This window comes from Bos indicus, chromosome 11 (genome assembly GCF_029378745.1).
Source record: "Bos indicus isolate NIAB-ARS_2022 breed Sahiwal x Tharparkar chromosome 11, NIAB-ARS_B.indTharparkar_mat_pri_1.0, whole genome shotgun sequence".
In the NCBI taxonomy this organism is placed as follows: Eukaryota; Metazoa; Chordata; class Mammalia; order Artiodactyla; family Bovidae; genus Bos; species Bos indicus.
The window spans coordinates 50,079,509-50,100,041 of record NC_091770.1 but is presented as its reverse complement, the minus strand read 5'-3'; the positions used below and the strand labels follow the sequence as shown (position 1 = coordinate 50,100,041).

Sequence of the window (20,533 nt, the reverse complement as noted above, 5' to 3'; positions counted from 1 at the left end):
TACCGAGCTCAGGATTCTGTTAGGGATGTATGGAGGATGTTATCATCTCTCTGATTACCTCCCAGGTGAGCCTGGGGAAAGGCTTAAAGGCTCGAGGCAACGTGGAGGAGTGGCTGGGCAAAGTGGAGGAAGCCATGTTCACGTCTCTGCGCCGCCTGTGCAAAGCCGCCATCGCGGACTATCTGGGGAAACAGAGAACAATGTGGGTGGTCGCAGGCCACCCTTCTCAGGTAACAGGCTCCTTTCAGTCTCCGCCTCTGCATCTTACTCGGCTGAGAGGAAGCCCACACTGAAGGAGGGTGTTTCCCTGCAGGTGATCCTGACCGTTTCTCAAATCATGTGGTGCCGCGATTTGACGGAGTGTTTGGAAAAAGAAGAGGGGAATCACTTAGAGGCCCTGGAAGATTTTGAAAAAGTGAACTTTGAGGTGAGATTACGGGCAGGTCAATATCAGACGTATCGCTGGGCAAGATGGTCCCAGTGGCTCTTATGGGCGTGGTTGATACAAGTTCATTACTTCGGAAATTGTAAGGCTCTTCTCCTAAGGATAAAACAGTGACAGGTTACTAAAATCTTTCTGCATCTTTCTAATATCGACGAGAGAAGTCATAAACATTACTTAACTAAATGATTAGCCTCCGTTTTGTAAATCATAGAAATCATGAAGTGTCATTACATCATTATGTCACATAAAAAAATGTTTCTGAAGGCCTGTAATCTGTATTTTAATCAAGGATCACAGAATGAATTGTAAAAGGCTCTATTTCAACTATGTATGAAATAAATATATATTAATTAATAAAACTGAATGGCTTTTAACTGTTTAAAAAAAATTTGTAAGGCTCTGAGATGACATCCAAAGATTTGGGGTGCTCACAAAAACTCTCTGTTCAAGTTTTCTCAGCAATACTCCCTTGATGTTTGCATAGTATTTATGTGTGTGGTCAGTCGCATAGTCGTGTCTGACTCCTTGTGAACCCATGGACTGCAGCTGTCCAGGCTCCTCTGTCCATGGGGATTCTCCAGGCAAGAATACCAGAGTGGGTTGCCATGCCCTCCTCCAGGTGATCTTCCCAACCCAGGGATCAAACCCAGGTGTCCCGCATTGCCATATTTATATGAATACTTTTAACAATAGAAGGAAAAAAAGAAATTCAAAAGGAAAAATGTCAGGATTATCAGGGTTTGCCACCTTTAAGGAGAAATGGTATACTGGATCCTGATGTCTCTCCCAGAAGTTGATTTGATCCAGGAAAACCACAGGATTTGTGCCATTTCTGTTCTTCAGCCCAACACATGCTTTTCTACTGTTTTATAGAACCCTTAGGCAATGATAAGTAAAGCCATAAGATTGAATTAATTAAATAGCATTCTACACAAATTTTTGAGCTATCCTTAAAAATTGCAGCTTACAGCAGGGCCAGATCTTCAACTCCAAATCCAATTCTACTTCCAAGCAATGTTGCATTTTTAAAGACTCACCCTTAGGGGAATTTTCTGGTGCTCCAGTGGTTAGGACTCTGCTCTTGCACTGCAGAGGGCACGGCTTTGATTCCTGGTTGGGGAACTGAGATCCTGCATTCTGCATGGCATGGCCAAAATAATTTTTTTTAGAAAATCACGCTTAAAACAGAAAAAGGAGGAAACAGCTTCCTTGAAATAAAACTCTCTTAGAAGGTTCTCAATAGAATTTCACCTCAGAGAGCTCCAGAGAGAAGACACTAAGGAAAGTCCCACTGATCTCTTTACAGAGGTGACCCTTGATCAGGATGAGCCTGAGTGAAAATTCAGCCAGTCAAGGTTTTCAGAGTCACTGCCCTTCTTTGAAAAAGATTTAATGACTTAACATGAATGCTTTTGGTTAATCAGCCATTGGCTTGGTTAAAATGCCTGAGTTTTATGAATATCCAAAAATAAAAGAACCTAGCCCTATAAATGAGAAGCACTACCTTAATCACATTTAATTTTTGAGGAGAATAGTCTTCTCTGGAGACATCATCACAGGATGGTTAAGAGCTTTCCTCAAGGCAAATGTCTACCTGAGTCTCATTTTTGCCACTTTATTGACTGTGACGGCCACCAGTTTACTTACCCTCTCTGACCTTCAGTTTCCTCTCATGTGAAATGGGGGTAAATCTAGTATGTATTTCATAGAAGTCTTATTGGAATCAAAAAAGTTAAATTGTTGTAGTATTTGGTCACAGAATTACAGATTTTTATGAAATTTGGAATTGCCATTTGTCAAAACTGTTTAATTTTTTAAATATTAATAAATTTGTCATCTTTATTTTATTTTATGTTATATTTTCTTGGCCATGCCACATGACATATGGGATCTTAGTTCCCCAACCGGGGATTGAACCTGTGCCCCTTGCATTGGAATCCCAGAATGTTAAACACTGGACCTTCAGGGAAGTCCTAAAACTATCTAATTTTATAGATACTTAGTTATATAGATAATTCTGGCAAATATATATTCCAAACCTAGTAGTAAAAAGATATACATGTAAACTGATTTTTGAAAATTAATGATCATATTTTTTTTCATTTGTAGAGATTAAATGCCCTGGCTGCAATAGTCCGAGGCATCCTTCCTAAATTACACAGAAACATCATAACTGCCTTAATTACTATTGATGTACATGCAAGAGACATAGTCACTGAACTTGTTCAAGCCAAGGTAATTGTTTCATTCAAATAAAATCATATGTTTCTTTCTAAAATGAATGCATCTACCAAGTGTATCATTGTCATCACTTCTGCAGGTGCAGGTAGTTGACTCCTTTGACTGGCAGAGACAGCTGCGCTATTACTGGGATGTAGACCTGGACAATTGTGTGGCGAGGATGGCGCTCTCTCAGTACACCTATGGCTATGAGTATTTAGGTGCATGCCCAAGATTAGTTATTACTCCTCTCACGGTAAGTTACTGACCGTTAGGTTCATGACTGTTTTTTTTCCCCATCATAATAGTTCTGAAACATTTCTAAGATTAAACCTTGAAAGAATTTGCTGTGAATACATCTTCATATCGCAGAGATTTATTTACTCTATTTGATCATGTGCCTGAATTTTTTAGTATGTTTCAGTTGCTGTAGAACCTTTCATGAGTGAAGCAAGTCAGAAAGAGAAAAACAAATATTACATATTAATGAACATATATAGCATCTAGAAGAAAATGGTACCAATGAACCTACTTGCAGGGCAGGAATAGAGAAGCAGATGTAGAGAATGGACTTGTGAACACAGGGAGGGAAGAAAGGGTGGGATGAATTCAGAAAGTAGCATTGACGTACATTTTACTGAATGTAAAACAGATAGCTAGTGGGAAGCTGCTGTATAGCACAGGGAACTCAAATTGTTGCTCTGTGATGATCTAGATGGGGAGGGATGGGATGAGGAGGCGGGTGAGAGGGAGGCTCAAGAAGGAGGAGATATGTATATATATAGTTGAGTAATTCACATTGTTGTACAGCAGAAACCAACACGACATTGTAAAGCAATTATCCTCCACTTAAAAATATATTTTAAAAAATAAATAACAACCCTCCTGCTATAGAAAGTACTTACAAATTTGTGGCCAGTGTCAGTTCCCTTCAATAATGACAATTTATCCATTTCTTCAGGATCGCTGCTACCTTTGCCTCATGGGGGCTTTGCAGCTGGACCTGGGAGGTGCACCAGCCGGTCCTGCTGGAACTGGGAAAACAGAGACCACCAAAGACCTTGCAAAAGCCCTTGCCATCCAGTGTGTGGTCTTTAACTGCTCTGATGGTTTGGACTACAAGGTACAGTCTTGGCGTATAAACGCTAACATTAAGTGCTTCATTGTGGCTTTCTCTGTTTGCATTGTGACACAGAAAAAGGAGGAGAAAAAGGGGTGATAGCAAACTGGGGAAAACTGGTGGGGCCAGAAGGAGGTCCAACCAGTCCATTCTAAAGGAGATCAGTCCTGGGTGTTCATTGGAAGGACTGATGCTAAAGCTGAAACTCCAATACTTTGGCCACTTCATGCAAAGAGTTGACTCATTGGAAAAGACTCTGATGCTGGGAGGGCTTGGGGGCAGGAGGAGAAGGGGACGACAGAGAATGAGATGGCTGGATGGCATCACCGACTCGATGGACGTGAGTTTGAGTGAACTCTGGGAGTTGGTGATGAACAGGGAGGTCTGGCGTGCTGCAATTCATGGGGTCGCAAAGAGTCGGACACGACTGAGCAACTGAACTGAACTGAGTGGGGCCAGGAATGATTAAAGTGGAATAAATAGAGCAAGGGAGACTAGTCAACACAAGGCAATCTGGGTGGGTCAGGTAGGAATCAAGGCCCGGATTTGTCAAATGGTGGTAAAAATGAGGTATAAAACACAATGGCAGGGAAATCTAGGAACAAGGAATAAGCTTACAGGAAGAGAAGAGTAGGGACTTCCCTAGTGGTCCAGGGACTAAGATTCTGTACTCCCAATGCAAGGGGCCCTGGGTTTGATCCCTGGTCAGAGAACTAGACCCCACATGCTGCAACTAAGATCCACTGTAGCCAAATAAATAAATTAATATTAAAAGAGAGATGAGCAATTCAGAGTTGTGTATTAAAAATGAAATGAGACACGTGTACCCAATGTTCATCGCAGCACTGTTTATAATAGCCAGGACATGGAAGCAACCTAGATACCCATCAGCAGATGAATGGATAAGAAAGCTGTGGTACATATACACAATGGAGTATTACTCAGCCATTAAAAAAAAATACATTTGAATCAGTTCTAATGAGATGGATGAAACTGGAACCTATTATACAGAGTGAAGTAAGCCAGGAAGAAAAACACCAATACAGTATACTAACGCATATATATGGAATTTAGAAAGATGGTAACAATAACTCTGTGTACGAGACAGCAAAAGAGACACTGATGTATAGATCCATCTTATGGACTCTGTGGGAGAGGGAGAGGGTGGGGAGATTTGGGAGAATGGCATTGAAACATGTATAATATCATGTATGAAACAAGATGCCAGTCCAGGTTCGATGCACGATACTGGATGCTTGGGGCTGGTGCACTGGGACGACCCAGAGGGAGGGTATGGGGAGGGAGGAGGGAGGAGGGTTCAGGATGGGGAACACAGGTATACCTGTGGCGGATTCATTTAGATATTTGGCAAAACTAATACAATATTGTAAAGTTTAAAAATAAAATAAAATGTAAAAAAAAAAAAAAGAAATCCATAGGAGGTGAGAATTCAGGGAAAGATTTTTTCATTGAGTAGTTCTCAAACTTTTTGATCACAGGACCTTTTTACACTCTTAAAAATTATTGTGGACACTGCACAGAATCTTCAGAGTGTGGGACATCTGCTAACTTAGGGTGTGGAGTGAGGTGGTTTTCCGAAACACTTTTTACATAAGCCTAGAGGGCTCTAGAGACCATGCATGCCCATATGGTATGTATGAAATAGTCCTGAAGGGACCACTGTCTGGGTGACATTGAGGAAAGTTTGCATTCATATGAGTGTTGGGTCCAAATACTTACCCAAGGACCTGCTACACCAGGAAGAAACCTTTTTGTTGTTAAATATTCAGGCTCTTGGGGGGTCCCCAGCTCTGTCCAGACTGCTCTCCCAACTGTACCCCACCTATAGCCACAGGAAGACTGGAGACAGAATGTTTATCAAAAAATAATACCCACTTTGATGATCTCAGCAAACAATGTCTCAAGAATGGTTAGTCATGCAATTCCCAGCCTGGATTCAGTCTGGCCACAAAAGCTTCTTCTATTCCACACGGTCATTAGTGACCTTGAAATCAATACATAGCCCATGCCAGCCCCAAGAAATGCAAAAACAATAATAGCCACAGCACAGTTGAGAAAAAAAAGAAAAAAAAAATTATTGAGACCTCCAAAGAATTTTTGTTTATATGTATGGGTTATACCTGTTGATATTTTCCATGTTATAAGTTAAAATTGATGCATCTTAAATATTTATCTGTTTTAAAATAACCATAATAAATTATTACATGTTAGCATAAACAGACATTTTGAGAAAAATAACCATTTTTCAAAACAAAAAATTTAGTGAGAAAAGTGACAATATTTTATATATTTTTAAATCTCTTGTTTGGTATAATGGAATATGGCCAGATTCCCTATGGGAGAATATCTGCTTCTGCATCAAATCTTTTGAGATATGTTATTTTGAATGAAGTATTTGAAGAGAAATCTAGCCTTACACAGATACACACACTAAAAGAGAGGAATAGGTTAATAGCTTCTTCAGATAATTGCTGATATTCTTCTTTGAAACTATACCAAAACTTGACAAGTGGCAGTTTCTTAAAGATTATTTGTGATGTGGAAACTGAAACAAAATACTGAGAAAAACAAACTCTGTTCTCTCCTGAGAGAATGAGATTGAAAAGGCAAATAACATTTTAGCATTATAATGAGTCCTTTGACCTCACAGACCCCCTAAAAGAAACTCTGGGACTTGCAGGGGTCCCCAGATGACACTTTAGAAACTGCTGTTTTAGCATCAGTTCAGTTCAGTTCAGTTGCTCAGTCATGTCCGACTCTTTGTGACCCCATGAACCGCAGCACACCAGACCTCCCTGTCCATCACCAACTCCCAGAGTTCACCGGGATCCATGTCCATCGAGTTGATGATGCCATCCAACCATCTCATCCTCTGTCGTGCCCTTCTCCTCCTGCCCCCAATCCCTCCCAGCATCAGGGTCTTTTCCAAAGAGTCAGCTCTTCACATCAGGTGGCCAAAGTATTGGAGTTTCACCTTCAGCATCATTCCTTCCAATGAACACCTAGGACTGATCTCCTTTAGGATGGACTGGTTGGATTTCCTTGCAGTCCAAGGGACTTTCAAGAGTCTTCTTCAACACCACAGTTCAAAAGCACCAATTCTTTGGCACTCAGCTTTCTTTATAGTCCAACTCTCACATCCATACATGACCACTGGAAAAACCATAACCTTAACTAGACGGACCTTTGTTGGCAAAGTAATGTCTCTGCTTTTTAATATGCTGTCTAGGTTGGTCATAACTTTCCTTCCAAGGAGTAAGCGTCTTTTAATTTCATGGCTGCAGTCACCATCTAAAGTGATTTTGGAGCCCCCCCAAAATAAAGTCAGCCACTGTTTCCACTGTTTCCCCATCTATTTGCCATGAAGTGATGGAACCAGATGCCATGATCTTAGTTTTCTGAATGTTGAGCTTTAAGCCAACTTTTTCACTCTCCTCTTTCACTTTCATCAAGAGGCTCTTTAGCTCCTCTTCACTTTCTGCCATAAGGGTGGTATCATCTGCATATCTGAGGTTATTGATATTTCTCCTGGCCATCTTGATTCCAGCTTGTGCTTCCTCCAGCCCAGTGTTTCTCATGATGTACTCTGCATATAAGTTAAATAAGCAGGGTGACAATATATAGCCTTGATGTACTCCTTTTCCTATTTGGAACCAGTCTGTTGTTCTATGTCCAGTTCTAACTGTTGCTTCCTGACCTACATACAGGTTTCTCAAGAGGCAGGTCAGGTGGTTTGGCATGCCCATAGCATGTTAATATCTAATTTGGAGAGTTGTATATCCCCTGAAGGGTGTGGAGCAGAGATCCTCAACCTTTGGGCCATGGACTGGTACCTCCTGTCAGACCAGCAGTGGCATTAGATTAGAAATTAAGTGTACAATAAATGCAATGTGTTTGAATTGTCCTGAAACCATCTCCCCTCCCCAATATGTGGAAAAATTGTCTTCTACTAAATCCATCTCTTGTGCCAAAAAGATTGGGGACCACTGGTGTAGAGGACCTTCAGAAAAAAGACAAAGCTCATTCCTGGCAACTTCCCAACTTCCCAGTCAAACATGGGGGAGGAGAAAGACTTCTCAGTGTGAAGGAGACATTGTGCCACCTCCACCTCGTCCATCCCAGTAGGGCAGGTGGATGTGGATGCCTCTTCCAGGAGCAGAAACAAGAGAAGGACAAACCAGCTGTCAGTTCCCACACAGAAGTAGCTGACAACAGAAGCAGTTACTGACATTAGACATTAGTCCTTTTGTGGACTTTTATGAGGCATGCATGAAGGGAAAGAGCTTCCAGTGTGCCCCAAATATATTAGCATTGAGTTCTGAAACTAGGGGAACCTGTATGTCATGCTAAAACAGCCTAGGGAATAAAATTAAGTCCCTTTTAAAAATAGTAAAATTAAGTGATTCTAAGAGAGAGAGCTGGAGGAACCCACCTTTATTGAAAAATGTCTTTTCCCCCTTCTTGGAGTCCTACTTCTTATGCTCACTTCAGCAGGTAGTAACTTCAGGTGGTCAACAGAGATGGTACAGACTGTGTAACATCACTCTGATGGAGACACATTTCATTTTCTTCTTTTTGTCTCCTGTTGCCCATCAGTCCTTGTATACCATCAAAAGCTCTTCCATGAGCAGGTTGTGACTGGATGACCAACATCATTGTGAGCTTTCTGTCCTCTGTCCCTTGGTTGGGGATTTAAGATCCTACAAGCTGCTCAGCCAAAAAAGAATGCCAGCTTGGTCTTTAGTTGTTCCATTGTTCAGTCCATCTATTTCATTTTTGTAATGTAGGCTGTATTATAATTAAGTTCCAAGGATTGTTTCTTATCTCTGGCTCTTTTTTTTTTTTTTAGAACATCTTGTTTTATACTATAGTAATGTAATTTCCTCTAAAATCTCTCTGAGGATTCCATTTAAATTTTTACATTTTTTGTTTTGTCCCCCAAATCACCTCCATTTTCTTCAGAGTTGCTTATTTTGTTTATTTTTCTTCTCTCTTTCTTGATGTTGATTTTTCTTAAATGTCTGTTAATCTTTACTTTTTAGTTCATAAGCATGGATAGGGGACTGAGTTGATCATTTAGAATAACTTGTTTCACCCCTGCTTTCAATGAAAGAGCTCCTGTGATCTCTGTGAGAATGTAAGATATTTGGCTGGCAGGCTTCCCCATAGAGTGTGTGGGCATGGGCAGCCAGGAAGCCAGAAACCTTTTATAAATACCAAAATAACAAGGATTTTTTTCTACAGTAGTAGAATTCAGTGGGTTTCACTCATGGATGGAGCCATCTGTCCTTTTGACTCTCAGTTGAGTAATGTGGAGGTCTGAAGTTATCTGTCTTTTCTTTTCTCTGCTTTCGTTTTCTCCCAAGCCTAATGTCTTCTCCCAGTATCTCCTAATGTCTCCCAAAGACAGATCTCCCCCTTTCTCAACAAAGCAGTCCTTGGGTATTATTCTGGAGGGAAAATTCAGTAATGCCAGCCTCAAGAACCCTGTTTAGTCTACTTGGAATGAGGAAAGAGAAGCACAGAGAAAGGCAGGGCCCACAAACCTGATCACTGCAAGTACTCACCTTTGACTAATTTCCAAGGATTGCCCTGGGACCTTCTCTGCTTTCCTTGCATGTATTGCTGATGGGTTCAGAGTTTCTTGGAGACCTTCCTGAAGGATAGGTAGTTCTTCCTTCCTTCTGGCTTGGGCTGAATTCTGCCTTTCTCAGCTGAGTAATCAGTATTTATGAACTTTCCATCTTCCAGGATATTTTTTCAAAACTTTCTTTCTGCTGCTGGTTTTCCTTTCCATTATGTTTTTATCAGGTAGGCGCAGGTACAAATGCAGACACAGAAATGGAGAGAGTTCTGTCTTTCATAAATGGTCATTTCAGAGAAAGGGATGTTATCCCTATGTGCTCAATTGACCACCTTGAAACAAAAAAGCCATTAGCTCTATTTTCAAAGAGATATAGATATGGTATGATGCAATATTTGTACTAATGCTTAACCCCAAATTCAAATCTCTAAAGGAACTTTCCTCTGTAGATAGCCACAGGTATGTATTCACTCTCCTGAACCACTAGGATTCTGCTGTAGAAGAAATTAACCACCATTACATTACCCTGTGTATGGGCTTCCCACGTGGCACTAGTAGTAAAGAAGCTGCCTACCAACGCAGAAGATGTAAGAGATGTGGGTTCCATCCCTGGATCAGGAAGATCCCCTGGAGGAGGATCTTCCACAGCAGTCCACTCCGGTATCCTTGCCTGGAGAATCCCATGGACAGAGGAGCCTGGCGGGCTACGGTCCATGGGGTCTGCACAGAGTCAGACATAACTGAAGCTCAAGTGACTGTGCTTCTGCTCAGTTGTTCCTGCATGTTGCCTGCCATGTGTAGTACCTGGTAAAGATGATGAAAATTTCCATCAGCAAAGTTTTCAAGGTTTTCTTAAGTAATTAAGTGTGTCTATTCTGTGTGTCAGTTTCTTTGAGAACCTGTATTTACATAGGTGAATGAGGATTATGAAAAAGTAGGTCAGATTGTCATTTTATCTAAAAATAAAAATAAGTTTCAAATCATTCAGAGAGCGGCAAAAACATATTTCCTCTAAGAAAAAGATGTTAACTTCTGCCATGGCCCAGGAGTCACACAAACCTATTGCTTGTTTGCAGATACCACCTCTTGTCTTTTTAATACCTCAGCTCAGAATTTAACTTTGGCAGGAGTTCAACTCTACAGTACAGAGCTGAGTGGCATTGTTTTGATTTCAGATGATGGGGCGCTTCTTCAGTGGTCTGGCACAGTCAGGAGCCTGGTGCTGCTTTGATGAATTTAATCGGATTGACATAGAAGTTTTGTCTGTCATTGCTCAGCAGCTCATTACCATCAGGAATGCCAAAGCTGCAAAGGTAAGGGGTTGGGCATAGATATCATGTTTCTAGTCTGTAGATATCATGTTTCTTAAGTTTGTAGTATTCTTGCCTAGAACATATCATGGACAGAAGAGCCCGGTGGGCTACAGTCCATGGAGTCACAAAAGAGTCAGACGCAACTTAGCAACTAAAGAACAAGAAGAAGTTCATAACGAACTTACATCATGTTGTATTTTAAGAAGGGCAGTGCTAACTTCAGCCTTTCTAGCCCATGTTTCCAATGTCATTGGTGAATGCAGCAGTGGAACTGAGCTGGGTGAATTAATTGCTCATCCAGGCAACACAATAAACAACTGTATGGCAGACACTGTGCTGGGACCTAGGGATATAGAGTTGGTGAGACTCAGTCTGTGCCCTCATGGAACCCTCTTATTCTTTGCTCCCCCAACACACACACATGCATGCTTGTACTCCCTTGTTCTTCTGTCCTCCGCCTCTTATTTTCCTCTTATTTTCTTCTTCTTGCCTTTGACATTGATTTCTCCGCTCTGTTTCTCTAACTCTGCCTCTTTTGGGCTCTACTGCCTTCCTCACAGCCCCTAGTCTCAGCCTGTTGCTGGTAAAAAAAATGAGAGAGGAGTCCTGGGGGACCCAAAGGGGTCTTGACTCTCCAGAAGTCACTGGACTGGAAAAACCAAGGAGTGTAGGGACAGATGAAGATATTAGGGTGGCTTCAGTATTTAAAATTTGTTTTAGCCCCTTTGAACATGTTCCTGGAGAAGGATTTTGTACCGGGAAGGTGATGGCAGTGAAGGGTAGGACCAAGCCCCCCACCATTCTGTTGTGTTGACCTTGCAAAATTATGGTCATGAGGGCACCAAAGGGCAGGCGGGTATTTAGCCGGTACAAACCAGAACCTTGCGAGTTGTTTGATTTTTTTAATTATTTTATTTTAGTTTTTATTTATTCATTTATTTTATTATGACTGGGCCAAGAAGGAGGAAACACCTGGGGCAAGGCAGGGGCAAGGAGGCAGACAGCAGGAAATACTAAGCCCAGAAGAGAGGGAGAGTGAGTAGGACAAAAGCAGGAGGAAAACATTCCCAACAATAGGATTCAGTAGTTTTTGCTTGAATGCACGTCACACAAGTTTTGTACTCGAGAAATAATTATGGGGAAGAATTTACAAATATATGGCAAAGTGTTAACTTATATCTTCTCTTTCTTTTCAACAGCTCTCTAGATTCATGTTTGAAGGGCGAGAAATAAAGTTGGTTATGACTTGTGCAGCCTTCATCACAATGAATCCTGGATATGCAGGCAGAACTGAGTTGCCAGATAATTTGAAAGCCCTATTTAGACCCTTTGCAATGATGGTTCCAAATTATGCCTTGATTGCAGAGGTGAGCTTCACATTATAAAGCAGCAAAACTTTAAACTTGTTTCTTTTATTTAGTATTTGATTTCTATCATGATAGAAAGTTTCCATTATGAATGTACTCTGGCCAAGGTTATACAGTATTGTTTCCTCTTAAGTATGTAGATATGATTGTTACCACTTAGAATGTTGTGTGTGTGTGTGTAACTGCTGTATCCCCAAAGTCCAGTTTGCCATCTGGAATATTGTAAGCCCTGAAAACTGGAATAAATAAATGAACTTAATTAACCATTTCATTGGAATTTATCAGTTTGTCTCTAGGAATTAAAATGTCTAGATTATCCTAAAAAGACTATATTATTCTCACTTCTCTTGCTGCATTATTTTTTTAATTAGAGTCAAGAGGTGTTGAGTAGAAACAATACCAATCACTAATGATGAAAGACAGTGATTTGTTTCTAGTTTTATCAATACAGTAAAAAAGATAGCCATCATTAATAAGCTAATTATGGTTGTATTTGTTTCTTCTCTATCTATCTAGGAACCTTTCTGTTTAAACCGGTTTTTTTGTTTGTTTGTTTCTTCATACTAGCTAATAACCAGTGTATTTAAATCTTATATGTATTTTTCTTGACACTTTTTACTGAGGTATAATTTACATATAGTAAAGTGCACAGATCATAAGCGTACAACTGAGTGAATCCTTACATATGTATTCACCTGTGTGATCACCAAGACCAAGATGTAGGATATTTTCAAGACTCTGGAAGGCCCTTCATGCTCAATGCTACAGTTCACAAGGGACAGCACCTCTTTTAGAATGGAGTTTCTCAGAAAGCACATATTACTCCCATTGCTAGTAAATTTCTGACAACAGCTAATTTAAAATTTTCCTCTAAATGAAGTAAAAGTAACTGCCTAAGAATAGACCATGCCAAATCCTATCATTAGAAAAATTACAACTTTTAATAGTATTAATATAATGCCTACAGCGTCTCATGAGTCTTGCAGCTCCCCTGTGGGAAAGATGGGGTGCTGAGCAGCTAAGACACACATCCCTATGTAATATCCCACACCACTCTTACAGCAGAAAGTGAAAAAGAACTAAAGAGCCTCTTGATGAAAGTGAAAAAAGAGTGAAAAAACTGGCTTAAAACTCAACATTAAAAAAACTAAGATCATAGCATCCGGTCCCATCACTTCATGGCAAATAGATAGGGAAACAGTGGAAACAGTGGCTGACTTTATTTTTTGGGGCTCCAGAATCACTGCAGATGGTGACTGCAGCCGTGAAATTAAAAGACACTGGCTCCTTGGAAGAAAAGCAATGACAAACCTAGACAGCATATTAAAAAGTAGAGACATTACTTTGTCAACAAAGGTCCTTATAGTCAAAGCTATGGTTTTTCCATAGTCATGTACAGATGTGAGAGTCGGACCATAAAGAAGTCTGAGTGCCAAAGAATTGATGTTTCTGAATTGTGCTGGAGAAGAATCTTGAGACTCCCATGGACAGCAAGGAGATCAAACCAGTCAGTCCTAAAGGAAATAAATCCTGAATGTTCACTGGAAGGACTGATGCTGAAGCTCCAATACTTTGGCCACCTGATGTGAAGGACTGACTCATTGGAAAAGACCCTGATGTTGGGAAAGCTTGAAGGCAGGAGGAGAAGGGGACGACAGAGGACCAGATGGTTGGATGGCATCACCGACTCAATGGGCATGAGTTTGAGCAAGCTCTGGGAGATGGTGAAGGACAGGAAAGCCTGGCATGCTTCAGTCCATGGGGTTGCAAAGAATTGGGCACAACTGAGAGACTGGACACAACAACAACCGCTTGGAGAGATCTAATATCTTAACTAGATTTTGAATGCATTGGTATTATGCTACTGTGTTGTTATCAGTATAATATAATCAGGCATTGCATTATATTTTCCATTCTAGGTAATTCTATATTCTGAAGGATTTGAATCCAGTAAAATATTAGCAAGAAAAATGACCCAGATGTATAAGCTTTGCAGTGAACAGCTCTCTCAGCAGGATCACTATGACTTTGGCATGAGAGCTGTGAAGTCCGTACTGGTCATGGCCGGGTAAGAAACCTAAGTGGGCAAGAGTTGAGTTCCAGACTGTGTCATGCATTACTCATACATTTCATGAGTAATTCACAGATGGCTCTTAAAGCAACATGTTGTTGTTGTTCAGTGGCTAAGTCATGTTCAACTCTTTGCGACCCCATGGACTGCAGCACACCAGTCTTCCCAGTCCTCCACTGTCTCCTGGAGTTTGCTCAAATTCGTGTCCATTGAGTCGGTGATGCTATCTTACCATATCATCCTCTGTTGTCCTCTTCTTTTGCCTTCAGTCTTTCCCAGCAACATGATTAATAAGTGTTAGCTGCCACTGTTATCATTCTTACCTTGACACACCCCCTGCCACAGTGAAAGGGCATCTCTCTTCATCTCACAACAGTTTTTCCCTGTGAGAACCAACATAGCTGCCATTAAGCTTTGGCTAGCATTTTTTTTCACCTGAATGCATCCAGTATAATGGGTTTCAGCATATTAAAGGCTTAACCACCATGAGCCAGGATATGAAAGTGAAAGTGAAGGTCACTCAGTCATGTCCAACTCTTTGTGACCCCATGGAGAGTAGCCTACCAGGCTTCTCTGTCCATGGGATTCTCCAGGCCAGAATACTCGAGTGGGTTGCCATTCCCTTCTCCAGGGAATCTCCCCAACTCAGGGATTGAGCCCAGGTCTCCTGCATTACAGGTAGATTCTTTACTATCTGAGCCAACTGATAAGGCATTCACTTTGTTATGCACATACACAATTAAGTCATCCCCATCAACTGACAAAGCCTAAAGCATTCAGAGAAACTTCAGTTTTATCTTCAGTACAAGCTTATGTCCTTGATCCCCTTCTCTGTCATTACAGTCTGGTCCCATGCTGAGCTTCTTACTAGTTTCTAGTGGCATGCACACATGCTAAGTCGCTTTCAGTCATGTCCAACTCTGTGACCCTACAGACTGTAGCCTGCCAGGGTTAGCCTGCCATGTCCATGGGATTCTCCAGGCAAGAATACTGGAGCGGGTTGCCATTTCTTTCTCCAGTGGATCTTCCCAACCCAAGGATCAAACCCACCTCTCACATCTCCTGCATTGGCAAGCAGATTGTTTACCCCTAGCACCATCTGGAAAGCTAGTAGAGCAAGAGCCTTTTCTCTTAAGGCCTTAGCTTCTCTCTTTATAACCTCTTGACACCCCTACCTCTGGAACCCCCCAACTTGTCCAGAGTCTCTCAGGGAATCTGTCTTTCATCTGCTCCTTCCTATCAGGCAATGACTCTCTGGCTTAGATTCTATTCACATAGGGCCCCTTCTGCCTGCCTCCCATACCCCTGGCTTCTGCACAAATCACCCTGCCTTTCCACCCTCTGTTCATTCCTTCAACCTCTCAGATACAATATTTCTACTCTCTACAGGATTGCCATTGAAGGAAGAAGGATACTGAGAAGTTCAGACATGCTTGTACTCAGAGAACATGACTGCAACCCAGGGGCAAGACAGACAAATGAGCAGTCATGTAGATTAGACTAGTTAGTGTGTGAGGGGAACCATAGTGCTGTGCCCTGGGGTTCCCTGAGGTGGGGGTGGAGGGAACTTTCTAGAAGAGGGAATGATTGAGCTGGGTTTTGAAGGAAAAATGAGACCCAGGAAAAAACCATTCTGGGATAAGAGAAAAGAAAGTGACAGGGATCTGAACCATCATAATGTATTCAGAGAACTATAAATTCAGGTTGAATAAAGTCTGGATTGATAGGAGGTCCTTGAGAAAATGTTCCTATCATTCTCCTCAAGGCAAAGCAGCCTGTGCTTGACTTGTCCATGTGTTGTTTTGGAGATGGATCCTGGGCATGCCAGGGAAAATGGTCTCATCCTTCCAGTAGGAATCGGCAGTGGGGTGCCCTCCACAGCTTTCTGCAAGCAGAATCCCCAGCCCAGAGATTTAGAAAATCATGTTCAACATTATGTATTTACAACGTCATCTGAATTATTCCTTTAAATTTAGGTCTTTAAAAAGAGAGAACCCAGACCTCAGTGAAGATGTGGTGTTGATAAGAGCTTTGCGGGACTCTAACTTGCCAAAATTCCTAACAGATGACGCTATTCTATTCAGGTAAATGTCTAGGTGTTATAGAGAAAGCATAACTACTATGTAGAGGTAAAGGATAGTTTATCTTCAAACATGTCAGTCTCTAGTAAGGTATTATCTTTTCTAGAGATATTTATTGCAATTTTAAAATGCTAGTTTCAAAAAAAGATACTAAAGTTTTAGCATCAATCCAATCATTTATTTTTTTTCAACTTATTGACCCTCAAGCTGCCTGCTATGCAAATTAGCATTTGGTTACAAATTCCTGACCTAAGAGAAGTTCCAGACTCAAAAGAAGTAGATCGGGGTCTCAACACAAATGTGATTGCTTTTATCTATTTCTACTTTCATTACTGAGTTTTATGTTTATTCAAGTCATATATGTATGTGGTTTTAAAAATGAAATGCTGTTTTAAGTTACTCTCAGGGAAGACAATAGTTTCCTGCCCTTTACAACTCCCGCTTCCTAAAGACAATAACTTTTTAATTCATCTATTCGTCCTTTCATTTTCCTATTTCTGTCCATATCTTTTGGTACCACATTTGTGTCATTTCATGAACTTTTCAGTTTTAGATGTTATTAAGTTACTAACAGAGAGATGAAGATATGGACACACTTCTCTGCCCACCAACCCCTCCTCTTTGGGTAGTCATGTGACAATATAACCAGAGCTAAATATACAGGATTTCCGTAATTTATTTTAGAGATATAAATATTACCCAAAGCTGAGCTGTCTTTCCCTTGTTATTAAAGTACCTTGCTTCTTATTTTTCCTGCATTTATTATTTATCTTAATTTTTGTTTTTTATGCCTTCACCAACTTTTCTATACCTCTATCACTAATTCATTTCAAAATTCTGCCAGAGTATAAATCTCCTAAAAACAAAAACGACCTTCAGTCATCCACATCTGTCATCCTGGGATGTCTATGTATGACCTGACCGGGGATACTCTTTGTCTTTGTCCACCATCAGATCCCCTGATTGCCGGAATATGTGTCTTTGCACTTTTGGCAGAACACAGTGATGAAAAGTCCTATATATTAATGATCGCTCACTTATGATATTGCTATAAGTGAGATTCTAGGAAGTACATTCCTGAGATCATGGGGTCTGGACATTTTCAATTTAGATAGATCCTATCAGTACATCCTCCAAAGGCATTTTATATTTATAGATACAGATTTATGAAAATATGCATTTCCTTTTATATGTTTTAGAGAAAAATACCAAAATAGTAGCCTATTTTATATACATTATTCTGTTAGTACCACTGAGCATCATTTCTTCTGTTTATTAGTCATTTATATTTATTATTCTTAGAGCATTATTCTATTGTACTCTTTTACTTAGCAATTTGTGAGAAATCATGAACTTTATCTGGTAAAACATTGGAAATATTTCTCTAAGTATATAATTCACTCTAAGTTACGTTTCAAGCCTCTTACCTCACAGAAGTTTGATTTTTCCTTGTGTGTTTTTATTTTTTCACTTTATCAACTTTTTTAAAGTTATAGAATTTTTATCTTTTTGAGATAGACTTTCTTAACATAGTACTATAAATTCACCTCTTATATTTTCTTCTTGTATTTTTCCCTTGCTCTTTTTTATTGAAGTATAATTGATTTACAATATTGTATTAATTTCAGGTGTATAGCATAGTGATTGAATATTTCATAGATTATACTTCATTTGAAGTTATTATAAAATATTGGCTATACTCTGTGTGCCGAAAAATATATTCTTTAGCTTCTTTATTTTATACATAGTAGCTTGTACTTCTTCACCCACTACCCCTATCTTGCCCCTGCCACTTCCTCTCACCACTGGTAACCACTAGTTTGTTCTCTGTATCTGTGAGTCTATTTCTTTTGCTATATTTACTAGGTTGTTTTATTTTTTTAGATTCCACATATAAGTAATAACAGATTATTTGTCTTTCTCTGTCTGACTTATTTCACTAAGCATAATACCCTCCAGGTCCACCCATATTTTTTCAAATGGCAAAATTTCATTTTTTATGGCTGGATAATATTCCAACATACATTCCATACATACAAAATCTCCTTTATCCATCTATCTGTTGGTTGACTCTTTGGTTGCTTCCATACCTTGGTTATTGTAATAATTCTTGATAATGTGACTATAAATATTAGGCTGCATATATCTTTTCAAATTAGTGTTTTCCTTTTCTTCAAATATATATCCAAGAGTGGAATTACTGGATAATATGGTAGTTATATTTTTAGTTTTTAAGGACCCTCCATACTGTCTTCCGTAGCAGCTGCACCAGTTTACATTCCCACCAAAAGTTTACAGGGTTCCCTTTCCTCCATATCCTCACCAACATTTGTTATTTGTGGTCTTTTCATTGATAGCCCTTCTGACAGGTGTGAGGTGGTATCTCATTGTGGCTTAGAGTTTCATTCTCTGAGAATTAGTGATGTTGATCATCTTTTCATGAAGCTGTTGGTCATCTGTATTTCTTTGGAAAAATGTCTGTTCAGGTCTAATGCCCATTTTTTAATTGGGTTTGTTTGTTTTTGATATTGAGTTGTATGAGCTATTTATTTATATATTTTGAGTATTAACCCCTCATAATTTGCAAATATTCTCTCATTCAGTAAGTTATCCTTTCATTTTGTCAGTGGTTTCCTTTGCTGTGAAAAACTTTTAAATTTAAGTAGGTCCCATTTGTTTAATTTTGCTTTAGTTTCCTTTGCATTGGGAGACCAATTCCAAAAAAATGTTGCTACAATTTGTGTCAGAGTATTCTGCCTATGTTTTCTTCTCAGATTTTAATGGTTTCTAGTCTCACATTTATGTCTTTAATCCATTTTTAGTTTACTTTTATATGATGTGAGAAAATGTTCTAATTTTATTGTTTTACATGCAACTGCCCAGTTTTCCCTGCAACTGCCCAGTTTTCCCTGCACCGCTTATTGAAGAGACTATCTTTTCTCCCTTATATATTCTTGCCTCCTTTGTCTTAGATTAACTGACCATAAGTGCATGGGTTTATTTTTGAGTTCTCTATTCTGTTTCACTGATTTATGAGTTTGTTTTTGGGCCAGTACCATACTGTTTTGATTACTATCATTTTTTAGCATAGTTGGAAGTCAAGGAGGGTGATAAGTCCAGCTTTTTTCTTCTTTATCAAGATTATTTTTGGCTATTTGGAGTCTTTTAGATTTCCATACAAATTTTAAAACTACTTGTTCTATTTCTGTGAAAAATTGCCATTAGTGTTCTGAGAGAGATTGCACTGAATCTATAGGGTAGATGATCATTTTGACAATATTGATTCTTCCAGTTCATGAACACAGTGTATCTTTCCATCTGTTTGTGTCTTCTTCAGTTTCTTTCCTCTGTTTCTTAGAGTTTTCTGAGTATAGGTCTTTTACCTTTGTAGGCAAGTTTGTCCCTAGATATTTTATGCTTTTTCATGTGACTGTAAATGAGACTGTTTTCATAATTCTATTTCTATAGAATTTCTATAGAATCCATATTCTATTTCTGATAGGTTGTTGTTAGTGTATAGAAATGCAACATGTTTCTGTATGTTAATTTTGTATCCTGCAACCTTACCAAATTCGTTGATGAGTTCTAGTAGATTTTTTTGTGATGTCTTTAGGATTTTCTATGTATAATATGATGTCATCTGCAAAAAGTGACAGTTTTACTTCTTCCTTTCTAATCTGGATTCTCTTTATTTCTTTTTCATATCTGATTGCTGTGACAAGGATGTCCAATACTATGTAGAATAAAAGTGACAGGAGTGGGCATACTTATCTTGGTCTGATTTTAAAGGGAAAGTTTTCAGCTTTTTGTCACTGGGTATAATGTTAGCTTTGGGTTTGTCATAAGTGGCATTCATTATGCTGAATTCTATTCCTTCTATGTAACATTTCTTGAGAGTTTCTATCATGAATGGATTTTGTATTTTGTTAATTTCTTTTTCTGTGACTGTTGAGATGATCATGTGATTTTTATTTTTCCTTTTGTGAATGTGGTGTATCATATTGATTGAATTGCAAATATTGAACCATTCTTGCACCCCTGGAATAAATTCAACTTGATCTTTGGTGTATCATTGTTGAGAATTTTTGCACGTATAGTATCAGAGATATTGACCTGTAATTTTCTCTTTGGCTAGAGCCAGAGTCAGATGTGAGCCATGGCTTGTCCTGTTCTCAGTGGTCAACGCTGCCCTCTTGGAGCAGGGGCAGGTCCCAAGATACTGGAGCAGAAGCCCTGAGGGTTGGGTCTGAGCTGGTTCTCTTCCAAGTGTGTGATCTACCTCTCCCAGCATCGGTACCTTTACTCTAGAGG

The 20,533-nt window shown here is 39.6% G+C and overlaps 1 protein-coding gene across 4 annotated transcripts in view; it reads left to right on the top strand.

Annotated features, from left to right (window-relative positions):
* Positions 1-20,533, top strand: part of DNAH6 (dynein axonemal heavy chain 6) — a 278,835-nt gene that overhangs the window by 103,398 nt on the left and 154,904 nt on the right. For all 4 annotated transcript variants that reach the window (XM_070798839.1, XM_070798838.1, XM_070798840.1 and 1 more), the window contains exons 25-33: positions 66-230; positions 314-427; positions 2,555-2,680; positions 2,766-2,921; positions 3,627-3,788; positions 10,566-10,703; positions 11,903-12,070; positions 13,990-14,138; positions 16,118-16,225. In XM_070798839.1, coding sequence (XP_070654940.1) covers positions 66-230; positions 314-427; positions 2,555-2,680; positions 2,766-2,921; positions 3,627-3,788; positions 10,566-10,703; positions 11,903-12,070; positions 13,990-14,138; positions 16,118-16,225 — 1,286 coding nt within the window. The remainder of the gene's footprint in view (positions 1-65; positions 231-313; positions 428-2,554; positions 2,681-2,765; positions 2,922-3,626; positions 3,789-10,565; positions 10,704-11,902; positions 12,071-13,989; positions 14,139-16,117; positions 16,226-20,533) is intronic.